The following is an 11,886-nucleotide window of genomic DNA, read 5'->3' as shown; positions in this document are numbered from 1 at the left end:
AGAATTTTTTTTTCTTTTTGATACAGGGTCTCATTATGTAGTTCAGGCTGGTCTTGAGCTCATTTTGTAGCCCAGGCTGGTCTCAACTTACAAAACTCCCTGCCTCAGCTTCCTGAGTGCTGGGATTATAGGCATGTACCACCACACCTGGTTTAATGACATTTTTTTCTATAGCTATTTTTGTACTATAATGGTGGAGCTGACTGTCTACAACTGGGTCGAATAACTTGCAAAATATTTACTATTCAAAAAAAAAATTTACTATTTGGCTCTTGCCACAAAGAGCTTGCTGATCTTGACTGAAGGTCTTTTCTAAAACACAGATTCCTAGCCAGGTGCAGTAATGAACACTTATAATTCTAGCACTTGTAAGGCCATGGCTGGAGGATCTCAAGTTCAAGTCCTGCCTAGGCAACTCAGCAAGGCCCTGTCTCAAAATTAAAAAAGGGTTGAGTATATTAGCTCAGTGTGAAGACCTGGGATTTAATCCTCAGTAACAAACAAACAAAAAGAGGCAAACACTCCTCCTATCCCAGACTACTCCCTGAGACCCAGTTTATTCAGCATGGTGGTTCCCATGACCCTAATGTGGGGTCTGCCATGGCTGCGTTCTGTCCTCATCTGTAGGAAGCCCTGGCACAGGACCCAGAAGGGCTTCGTGCCTACCTTTCCTGATGGGCTGAGCTCCTGCAGAGCAGGTACCTGTCTCATCAGTTCCAGCCTCACTCTCTCTAATATGGTGCCAGAGTTCCCCCAAAACACGAGGCTGAGAAAGAGCTCAGGGCTGGTGGGTCACCCACCTCTGCATTTTCACATTGCTTTCCAGGATGGCAGCACCCTCTTCTGAAGCGAGCAAGAGGTAACCTGAGGGGTTGAACTGGAGGTCCACGGGAGGGGCATCGACCACAGCCAAGTGCTCCTGTGTACGAAGAGCTGCTCACAGAGGCTGCCTTGGAAAACTGGGGAAAAGCTTTCCCGGCCAAATCACCCACAGCTCCCAGGGTCCAGCACTCTAAACCAGAAGAGTGCTTCCCTCTAGCCACCAATGCTGGGAAGACAAGGGAGGGCTCTAACTCCTAGCATGAAATCCTCCCGGCCCTGGTCCTGGTCCTTGGTTCCTCTCAAAGGCTGGGCTGCTTCTCTCTCTGACTGTCACTGCCCCTACCCCCCACCCTATCATACTGAACATACATTGATGTTCCGTAGAAAGTCGACTGAAAAGAGGGAGAGCTGCACATTCTCAGGTACGGAGAACTGCTGACGAATCCCGCCCACGGAAAGTCCTGTAGAGGCCCTTGAGTACTGTGGAGAGACAGGAGCAGCAGAAGCATACCAGTGCGCTGTCACAATGGAAGGCTGCGATGGCAGCCTTGAGTGCTATACCACCTAAAGCTTTTCGAGACAGGGTCTCACTCTGCAGTTTAGTCTAGCCTTGAGCTCACTTTGTAGCCCAGGTTGGTCTTGAACTTAAAACAATCCTCCTGCCTCAGCCTATCATGCCACCAGGCCTGGCTTATACCTGAAGTTAAAGGGGAACCCTCTTTGCAAGTTGATAACCTAAGAGCAGCTGGGGTGGAGAATCTCACATGCAAGTCCACCAGCAGCCCAAAGACGCATTGGTAAAATGACCATTGGCAGCTGAGCATAGTAGTGAGGCTCAGTCATCTGCCGAGGGCTGCATATGCTGGGCTTGGTGGTAATCCCAGCACTCCATGGCTGAGGCAAGAGGACTGCTGTGAGTTCAAGGTGAGTCTGAACTGCATAGCAAAGCCCTGTCTCAAAAAAAAAAAAAAAAAAAAAGGCTGAGAACAAGGAAACAAAATGATAATGGTAAAGTCCAAAGGTAAGAAATTAACATGTAATTACTAATGAGAAGAGGTGCATGTTTTGTTTTTGGTGCCAAGGACTGAACCTAGGGTCTGCAAGCACAAGCATTCTACCACTGAGCCAAATCCCAAGCCTATAATTACTAATTAGAAAATGAAAGGACCAAGGTACCAAGACTTGTGGCTAGACAGTGAATGGCAAATAGGAACCGAAGCGCAGAAACTTCAAAAGCAAAAGAACACAGCTGGGCATGACAATGTGTGCTGAAGCTACCCAGCAAGACTCCTTTTCTACTCAAAATAAATAAATAAATATGAAAACAACAACAAAAAAAATCCCAGAAAAACAAATTCTTGGTTTTTTTTTTTTTTTTTTGCCATACTGGGGATTGAACTCAAGACCCTGCGCTTGCCAGGCAAGCACTTATTCTACTGAGCTATCTCTCCCCCCTTTCTATTTAGGACAGGGTCTACACGGTCTACAGAGTCTCACTGTGTAGATCGGACTCATAGTGATCCTCCTGTTTACAGCCTCCCAAGTGCTGGGATTACAGGCATGTGTCACCACGCCCAGTCTAGAAAAACAAATTCTTAAAAACAACAGAATCTAAAACAAAGTTGAGACAGCTGTTTCCATTAATTAACAGCCTAAAATGCAAGGTCTCTTGGCCAGACCTGTCATCTGGAAAATCCAACACTGGAATGAATTTGCCTTCAAAAGCAAAAACCTTATTGTCAAGGATCCTGGTCTGAGGGAGGAAGAAACTGGGACTGTCTCAGCAAGGTCTGAAGTCCAAAGCACAGTCGCTGTCCTCCAGGCCTCCCTGGGACTGAGGTCTCTCCCTCTGTCTTCCCTTGCCTTTGGACTCCCCGTTCTGCCGACCCCAGAGCTTACCGTCTGGTCTCGTTCCACCACCAGCACCCTAATGCCGTCTCGTCTCTTCTCCAGCTTCTTCAGCCAAAAGGCCACGGACAGGCCAATCACTCCGCCCCCGACAATCACCACATCGGAGCGTTCGGGGGGCAGGTGCCTGGTGTCATACATGAAGTTGTCAGGCTCTCCAGGCAGGAGCGACCGGATCTTCTTCTTCATCTCCGACACATTTCTACCCTTGCCTGTGGGATGTGTTAGGGTTAGAAGGCCTATGTCTCTTTGCCAAAGTGGGCCCACGAAAAGGTGGGCTGAATAAACGCTTGGGTCGGAAGTCCCTGCTTCCTCACAAGTTCTCCTCTCTCCCGGCGGTACTGTCACAGCTTTGCTGCGTGGTTCACGTAGTCAACCTGCCTGACCAGCAGTATGCTCCGCACTGCAATGTTCAACTTCCTAAAATTGGCACTTTCCACTGTCTCCAGGGTAAAGTGACTGTCATATGAGTATCGTCTGAACTAAGCCCGCTTTCACTTAAGCGCCAGCCTCAAGATCCTCAAATTGCAAGACATTTAGTTCAGCAGCACAGCGCCTGCCTGGCAAGCATGGTTTGAGTTCGGTTCCTGGTACCCCCACCCCCCAAAAAAAGATATTCAAATGCAAGGTCATCTCTACTAGGGTATCCCAGACCCACAGGACAAAAGGTGCTGGCGCACTAGCTGCAGCGCCCAACAGGCACCTTACCTTAGCCGCCCCTGGACACCCATCACCACCTGCAAACCTCCTTCTAAGTGTGATGTGTCCCTGGGGAACGGCCGCCTCAATATCCATACAAATGCGGGGCTAAGAGCTCTGGCAGGCGAACTTTCCCCAGTCTGGCCACAGTCCGGCCAGCGCGGGCCTTGAAGGTCACACCAGAACCACGATACCCTCGGCTTCACCCAGCTTGGAGTTACCACTGCTTGCGCCTAGTTCCCGGATCAAGAGGCTCCGGCCCAGGCCGGTCCGCAGCACCCTCCGAAGCATGGCTCTTGCGCAGAGCCCCTCTGACAGCTGGCTAGCCCATACTGCTACTACTACGGCATCCCGGCCGCCACCGCCACGAGTTCAGGCGAGCACGCCCATTGGCCAGCGGTCAGTTTGGGGCCCACCTCTCCGCCCTATAGGCAGCCGACCCGCCCCGTGACCTCACGGGAGCCCCGCCCAAGATTGGCCTATCCCTCATTGGCCCGCCCTTAGTCTACGTCAGTCCTGCGCGCCCTCGGGACAGGCCGGGGAGGGCACCCGGCGCCCCCAGCGGAAGTGCTGCTCAGCCGGTTTCCGGGGCCGCTGGTGTGACGTGTCCAGTGCTTGGCGCAGCAGGAAGCGGCGGCGATCGCGGCCCGAGTTCCCGGCGCCGGTCCCAGCTCCTCTCCCGCTGCCGCCATGCTCGACTTCTTCACCATTTTCTCCAAGGGCGGCCTTGTGCTCTGGTGCTTCCAGGGCGTGAGCGACTCATGCACCGGGCCCGTTAACGCGTTGATCCGTTCCGTGCTGCTGCAGGTACCTTCCCCGCGGAATCACAACTCCGGGCTCTTTTTTTCTCCCTGACACCGACCAGGGTTCTTCGAGTAATGATTCTGCGTCTTCTCTCCCATCCTCCCAGCCACCGCAGGCCGGCCACTCACTGGTCACCCGAACTGTACTTTGCTGTGTCCTCGTCAGGCTAACCCATAACTTAGCGACGCCCCCACCTCGGTTATGGGCAACTGTAGGCAGAAACCTGCGCCCCTTGGGGTTTTCTTCTCATCTCTCCACTCGCCCTCAGCATCTTTATTTTTTCTTGTCTTGAGGCTGGGAGAGCTTATGGATGGGAAAACACCTCGTAAGAAAAGTGGTGCGCAGCTGCCATTGGTTCCGATTGTTTATATGCGACGACGTCCCTTCTCCTCCCACGTGTGTGGTCCGCCTTCGCAGTCTTTCCCCACCCGCAGCATGGGATTTTCTTTCTGGTGGGGTGTTAGAAATGCCACAGTATCTTCTTGCCCTAGGGACAGGTTTGACTTTGGAAGGTTGTTTGGTACTTCCCAAAGGTAATTTGGGTGTCCCAGTTTGGTTTTTCTGGGGATATCTCATACCCTGAGACACACTTTTTTTTTCCAGGAACGGGGAGGTAACAACTCCTTCACCCATGAGGCCCTCACACTCAAGTACAAACTGGACAACCAGTTTGAGCTGGTGTTTGTGGTAAGTGGGGGTATTTGAGAGGGACAGTGGTTACATTTTCAGCGTAGTCCTTAACAGTTACTAAGAAAACATAGTTATTAATTGCACCCAGCTTTAATTGTTGAAGTAACTGAGAAAACTGGGTAGGTGGAGGGGGGAAAGGCAACTTCTGGACCAGGCAGAGAGCTTGGCTGCCTCTCAGGACAGGGAAACCTGCCAGGTGGCTGATCCTATCTCTGGAGACAGGTTGAGCTGGCGGGCCTCCACTCTGGGCTAGCATGTAAACAGATCTGTTGGCTCTGTGTTTTTCCCTAAACAGGTTGGTTTTCAGAAGATACTAACACTGACATATGTAGACAAATTGATAGACGATGTGCACCGGCTGTTTCGGGACAAATACCGCACTGAGATCCAGCAGCAGAGCGCTCTAAGTCTACTGAATGGCACTTTTGATTTCCAGAATGACTTCCTGCGGCTCCTTCGGTGAGGCTTCCCTCTTCCAAGATCAGTTTCCCTGACATGATGAGCTGTCTTCCTGAAGGCCATTCAACGATAGTAAATTGGGTGTTCAAAACCACTCCATCTTTGCTGCCCAGTTCTGTCATGTCTTTTTAGTATGGGGGTCCTTTTGCTGGATTTTTACATATTTCTCCAGCATGGGTAGGAAGATAAATCATTCTCTTTTCCCTTTAGTGAAGCAGAGGAGAGCAGTAAAATCCGTGCTCCCACTACTATGAAGAAATTTGAAGATTTTGAAAAGGCCAAAAAACCTGTGAGGTCCATGATTGAAACACGTGAAAAGCCCAAGGAAAAAGCAAAGAACAGCAAAAAAAAGGGGGCCAAGAAAGCAGGTGTGCTTGAGCTCCTTGGCTGTGCTGGCGTGAAAGGTGTTGCCGTAGTGCTCAGGACTGAGGCGTCCTTCTTTTCGCCATTGCTTGCCTCCCTTTCTTCGCTCACCACCTTCGCCATCATCTCGGGGCTTCATCCCCAAGGTGTCTGGGCTGTGTCCTCTCCAGGATGTGGAGGACTTCTAGCCATGTCTGGCTGGGATTTGGTCCTGTTTTCACCAGTGGAGTTTCTCTTAACAGGTTCTGATGGCCCTTCAGTTACCAACAAAGCACCCCCTGCAGAAAAGTCAGGTCTCCCAGCGGGGCCTGAGAATGGAGAACTTTCTAAGGAAGAGCTGATACGCAGGAAGCGAGAGGAGTTCATTCAGAAGCATGGGAGGGGTATGGACAAGTCCAGGTGAGCAGTCTTCCATTAGCGCTCTCATAGACTGTTACTTAGCTATGCTGGAGGCCAGTACGCTGTTTCTGACTCATTTGTTTCCCTCACTGTAACCCTTTGTCTGTGACCCTTCGCAGCAAGTCCATGAAGTCAGATGCTCCAAAGGAGAAAGGCAAAAAAGCACCTCGTGTGTGGGAGCTAGGTGGCGGTGCTAACAAGGAAGTCTTGGATTATAGCACCCCCACCACCAATGGAACCCCAGAGGCTGCCCTGTCAGAGGATATCAACTTGGTAAGAGGCAGAGTGAAGGTCTGCTAGTTAGAAATTTGGAAAGAAAGACCAAGAGGATGATACCAGGATTCATTTGTGCAAAGGGGTGAATTACTCTTGGAGCTTTCCGTCCCAGTGTGGACAGGGTAAACTCTGCTTTTTGCCCTCAGCTTGTGTTCTGACCTCATCTTCTTCCTTTCTCTGTATCCTCTAGATTCGAGGGACTGGGCTTGGGGGGCAGCTTCAGGATCTGGATTGTAGCAGCTCAGAAGATGAAGGGGTTGTGCCAAACTCCACCAAACCTAGGTAGGATTCCAGGTTGGGTGGTATGTTCAGCTGCAGGACTGACAGGCCCTGATTCCTGCTGGGGCTTACATGTCTCTGACCCTGTACCCGCAGTGCTACCAAAGGTACTCTGGGTGGCATGTTTGGAATGCTGAAGGGCCTAGTGGGTTCCAAGAGTTTGAGCCGTGAAGACATGGAATCTGTGCTGGACAAGATGCGTGATCATCTCATTGGTAAGTTCTGAGACTGGGATGGCTGGGAGCAGAACCTGGCTTTTCCGCTGCACTATGCGATCCATCACTGTTGACACAAATCTCACACCGTTTGCTCTCTCATCAGCGAAGAATGTGGCTGCAGACATTGCTGTCCAGCTCTGTGAATCTGTTGCTAACAAGTTGGAAGGGAAGGTGATGGGGACATTCAGTAGTAAGTATCTGTAAGCCAGAACATGCTTATCATGCAAGTGTCTGCCCTATTGTTGTGACTCACAGCAAATTCTTTAACTTACAAACCTGTATCCTATCACCTATCCAACAGTTACTAGCATGAGTATGTTAAAGTTGCTTCAACAGTATGATCTAGATTCCTGGGATAAGATCCTAGCATGCTTAGACCCCTTAGCTCAGAAAGGTGTCTTTGTTTTGTCAGTCACTATATTGGCCTTCACCTCAGCATCCCCCTGCCTCCGCCTCGCCAGAGGCTGGGATTATAGGCATACACCAGCACGCCCTGCAAGGTGCTGGGTATTTGGGTAACTTCCTTAGGTTTCATGGCTGTGCTTCCCCCTCCCTCTTGCAGCGGTGACTTCCACAGTCAAGCAAGCACTGCAGGAGTCCTTGGTGCAGATTCTGCAGCCCCAGCGTCGTGTGGACATGCTTCGGGATATCATGGATGCCCAGCGTCACCAGCGCCCCTATGTTGTCACCTTCTGTGGTGTTAATGGGGTGGGCAAGTCTACTAATCTTGCCAAGGTCTGTGCAGTTTCCCAGCCTGTCACTGACACTATTACACTTCCTTCTCTGTGTCTTGGAACCTGGGTCTAGGAGAGAGTTTTCTTTACTGTTACAGATTTCCTTCTGGCTGTTAGAGAATGGCTTCAGTGTCCTGATTGCTGCCTGTGATACATTTCGCGCTGGGGCTGTGGAGCAGCTTCGTACACACACGCGGCGGCTGAGTGCCCTGCACCCCCCGGAGAAGCATGGTGGCCGCACAATGGTGCAGCTTTTTGAGAAGGGCTATGGCAAGGATGCTGCTGGCATTGCCATGGAAGCCATTGCCTTTGGTACAGTGCACAGGAAGCATGTGGGCTTGTTGGGGCCCCTTTTCCTCGTTAGCTTCCTTATAGTTCTCAGATAATCAGGCTAACACTACTACAATCTTCAGCAGCAGAGAAAAGTCAGGGTTAGTTATGTGCTGGGCTCTGCTTTTGGGTAATGTGTATAGGTGTAGGCAAAGCTAGCGTCCCAACCCGAGAGACCTGAATTTGGTCACCTTTATCCTGTTGTCATCCTTTTCCACAATGGTTTTGGTAGTGGTCAACAGTAAGACAGGTAGTATCACCTTGGGACCAAACCTAGAGCCTGAGTAAGTGAACAGATAAGTTTTCCACAGAGCTAGATTAAAGCTGGCAGTCAGTGTGTGGTGAATGTTTGAGCTGACTTCTCTCTCTCTAGCACGCAACCAAGGCTTTGATGTGGTACTGGTGGACACGGCTGGCCGCATGCAAGACAATGCCCCCCTGATGACTGCCCTGGCCAAACTCATTACTGTCAATACACCTGACTTGGTGCTGTTTGTGGGGGAGGCCTTAGTGGGCAACGAAGCCGTGGACCAGCTGGTAAGGGCTTAGGCCTAGTTCCCTGTACAGCTGAAACCTTTGGCAAGTCAGTGGCTCTTACATCACCTTTTTCCTTTCTAGGTCAAGTTCAACAGAGCCTTGGCTGACCATTCTATGGCTCAGACACCCCGGCTCATTGATGGCATTGTCCTTACCAAATTTGACACCATTGATGACAAGGTAAGTGTGGGTGACGCAGGATTGTGAGACTGAAGGGAGCATTTGGCTTCCTTCACAAGGGAGTGGAGAGGCTGTAAGGATTTCTGTTAAATGAGTGAGCGAGAAAGGAGTGAGTTGATACGTCCCCTTTCTCCACTTCAGGTGGGAGCTGCTATTTCTATGACTTACATCACAAGCAAACCCATCGTCTTTGTGGGCACTGGCCAGACCTACTGTGATCTACGCAGTCTTAACGCCAAGGCTGTGGTGGCTGCCCTCATGAAGGCTTAAGTGTCTCTCGCCTAATACCAAATTGCCGCTTCCCCAAAAAGTCCTGTCCCTGTATCAAGAATGTGCTTTAGAGTATGTGAGCAATTTGTCTTCAGTGAGCAATTTGTCTTCAGTGTAGTACAAAGGCAGAGCAAGGGGATCTCCAGGGTTGGTAGCTCCTCCTAACCCTGCCCCTGCTCAGCCCAGCCTCCACCTGCAAGGAGAGCCTAATCATGTTACAATCACTGCCTACCACCCTGCCTTCTCCCCATGAGCCTCCCTCCTACTCAGGCATCCCCTTCACTCTGCCTACAGACTCAAGTCTCATTACAGCTTTGACCAATGGTTGGAAGCCCCAACACCTCAGCTTTGACAACTAGCGTGGGCCTAGAGGTGTCTGAGCCTAAGGAGCTGTTTGAAGTCCCAGCCAGCTCCATTAAGTTAAGAGCCTACTAGGCCAGCTCTGGGTCCTGAATGGCACCTCTCCCTAGAGTATGTACCTTTCAGGTCCCAGGTGCCACGATGATGCCCACCTTACTGCGGCAGTGTGTGGCCTATTAATTGCTGCTAATTCTAAATTTGGTAATGAACCCTGCCCCATGGTTTCCCCGGAGCATCAGCTAGGCCAGAGTGGCTTGTTACGAGTACAAGGTGAGTCCCTGCTTCCTGAGAAAGGGAGCTAAGCTACAGTGTTGTATGGGTCTTCTCAGACTTCAGCTCTTCCCCCTTCCAGAATCCAGATGTGAGCTTTGCATGTGCCCCTTCCTGAGAGAAAACCGGCTGTCAGGAGGGAACCTGTTGCCTTCTCCCCACCTTCCCTCTTCCCCCTGAGCAGGCCCTGGCTTTTCCTCATCCTCTCTTCTACAGTGCCTGGTAGACAAGTGCTACATTGACGAACACAAACCTCTTGTTAAGACTTGTCCTGTAGCTTGATATTACAGATGTGCTATTAGTGCAATAAGGTGAAGGCTGTCTGCCCAGAGAAATACATAATTTATATGAGAAAATAAATTTCATAAATAAACTCTTTGGTCTGGAAGTTACTTTATGTATGATTCAGAACTAAAGTCACACTAACTAGCTCTAAGGCTTATGTATGGTAAGGAAGGTAACAGCAGGAATTGGCAATGCTCTAAGAAATCAGATGAAATTACCCCAACATCAAAGAACAGAACTTTTAAGATTTAAATGGAGTTAGAAAAATTAGTCTTCATTGTACCTTGATGCAAGTTAAATTTCCTGTGGTGACTCTCAAAGTAGAGCCAGGGCCCTGACAAGTAAATGAACAAGCCTTTTAATACAACTCAGTTAAGTAAAATACTGTACAGTGTAAAAGAGCTAGAAAACTAGAGCTTCAAGTCATGTTTTAAAAAAGCCTTCAAGCTTAAGTGAAAAATGAAATATAGAATACAAAACTGCAGCAAGAGCTCCACTGACTCATGACTTTGAGCTCCCCAGTCCTTCATGCAGAGCTACAGCCACCATCCATGGAGGTCACACATTAGGCAGCCGTGTGGACACAAGCACATCAGCCTGAGGCGGGGGCTGCACGCGATTCCACTGCCGCTTTGGACTCCAGCTGCTCAGGACGCAGAGGACCAAGAACCAGCTGGCATGAAGGAAAAGCTGGCACGTTTCCCCTAGCCTACCCCCAAGTGTCACCCCCGCGTCCTGGTACTTCCTGGAGCTGTGTTGGGTTCTCTTAGGTTTGCTCGTTAGACACTGTCCACAGTCGGGCCTTACAGCTTGGTCCAATGGTGGAGATTTTTCTAGCTCGCTCATGTACTACAGCCTGTACAGAGAGAAGACAGAATGAAATCAGTCTCACAAACTGTTTATACATCTAAAGCTGCTAGTCAGTCTCAGATCTTCAGAAATCAAGATGGGCGATTCTAGGAATCTTGTAACATGATAGGAAAAGGTAAGACTCCTTGACAAGGTGGGAGTAATCATTCTCCACAAGTTTTACAAACTTAGGGAAACTTTCTGCTGACAGACAAAGAACAGGGAATAGTATACCTCTTATTTCACCATGTGCTGCAGATGAGCCATTTAGCTGGCCTCTCACCATCCCTGCTAAACACAAAGTGCGTTAGTCACTGTCAGACATGAGCAAGAACAACACCTTCAGGGCTTAGGGGATGTGGCATGCCTAGGGGTGGCATCTAGAAGTTAAACAGAATGAGGGGAGAATAAACCAGGTTCGTATCAGACCCTCAAAAAATGGAGATCCTGAAATTCTTTACCTAGCTTGCTTCTAAAGAAAGCACTTTACTGTGGGCAAAGTGCTATCCGTAAGTAGTAGTTTACCAACTTTAGTTCAGTTCTACCTGATCAGGGTGAGGACTGTGTAAGCAATTCAACAGAACAGAGTGAAGAACACACACCATCAACAGAAAATGCTCCCTGCTGTCAGTGTGGGTGACCACTCACTGCAGCCAGCTTAAAGTTTAGTTACCAATTTTGCTCTCCAGCTACATTTCAAGGGCTTGAACCTACATGTAGATTGGGGCTCTGACAGGACAGTGAAGAGTACAGGATATTTTTATCATGGAAAATTCTGCTGAACAGAATTTGGACAGATAATGGCATAGAAGCAGTAAACTACAGGGAAGAAAATACAATCAGAATTTAGTCAAGATGTAAGACATGGCAGTAACACTAGTATTCCCTTCTTTGAAAGTAATTTATCAACTACTAAAATGTTTATGTCCTTTCTCCTTTTTTTTTCCTCTTTGGTACCAGGAATCAAACTCAGGGCCTTGCGCTTGCCAGGCAAGCACTACACTGCTGAGTTACATCCCTGGCCCTACTACACCAAATACTCATGTGAAGGAAATTTCTGATAAAGCAAATATTGGAGATGCTGTCATTCATTACTCCTGTCTCCTAGGAGGCTGAGGCAGGAGGATCACCCAGTTCAAAGCCAGCCTGGGGTA

General features: G+C 49.5%; 3 protein-coding genes across 6 annotated transcripts in view; 1 reads left to right on the top strand and 2 right to left on the bottom strand.

The window, feature by feature from the left end:
- The window catches only part of Foxred1 (FAD dependent oxidoreductase domain containing 1), a 7,525-nt gene extending 3,714 nt beyond the window's left edge, over positions 1-3,811 (bottom strand). Inside the window, exons 1-4 of the mRNA XM_023701501.1 lie at positions 3,651-3,811; positions 2,722-2,942; positions 1,192-1,302; positions 801-919 (exon numbers count right to left, since the gene is read on the bottom strand). Coding sequence (XP_023557269.1) covers positions 801-919; positions 1,192-1,302; positions 2,722-2,942; positions 3,651-3,720 — 521 coding nt within the window. The 5' untranslated portion in view covers positions 3,721-3,811. The remainder of the gene's footprint in view (positions 1-800; positions 920-1,191; positions 1,303-2,721; positions 2,943-3,650) is intronic.
- A 192-nt stretch (positions 3,812-4,003) lies between these two features.
- On the top strand, positions 4,004-9,986 carry Srpra (SRP receptor alpha subunit). Its single transcript, XM_004641402.2, has 14 exons — positions 4,004-4,236; positions 4,837-4,920; positions 5,219-5,382; positions 5,593-5,750; positions 5,988-6,144; positions 6,264-6,417; positions 6,611-6,702; positions 6,796-6,914; positions 7,021-7,107; positions 7,480-7,652; positions 7,750-7,963; positions 8,355-8,518; positions 8,600-8,698; positions 8,840-9,986. The coding sequence occupies exons 1-14, from the start codon at positions 4,120-4,122 to the stop codon at positions 8,966-8,968; spliced, it is 1,911 nt and encodes a 636-aa protein (XP_004641459.1). The 5' UTR covers positions 4,004-4,119; the 3' UTR covers positions 8,969-9,986.
- A 239-nt stretch (positions 9,987-10,225) lies between these two features.
- Fam118b (family with sequence similarity 118 member B) overlaps positions 10,226-11,886 on the bottom strand; it is a 58,279-nt gene continuing 56,618 nt past the window's right edge. For 2 of the 4 annotated variants that reach the window (XM_004641401.1, XM_023701502.1), the window contains 2 exons: positions 10,967-11,023; positions 10,226-10,739 (listed from right to left, as the gene is read on the bottom strand). In XM_004641401.1, the coding sequence (XP_004641458.1) occupies positions 10,726-10,739; positions 10,967-11,023 (71 nt within the window). In that variant the 3' untranslated portion in view covers positions 10,226-10,725. The remainder of the gene's footprint in view (positions 10,740-10,966; positions 11,024-11,886) is intronic. The other 2 variants (XM_023701503.1, XM_023701504.1) reach the window with 2 other exon arrangements.

This window comes from Octodon degus, unplaced genomic scaffold (genome assembly GCF_000260255.1).
Source record: "Octodon degus isolate 3935 unplaced genomic scaffold, OctDeg1.0 scaffold00136, whole genome shotgun sequence".
Lineage (NCBI taxonomy): Eukaryota > Metazoa > Chordata > Mammalia > Rodentia > Octodontidae > Octodon > Octodon degus.
Note: the sequence above shows the minus strand (reverse complement) of the source record. Positions and strands in the feature narration are given on the sequence as shown.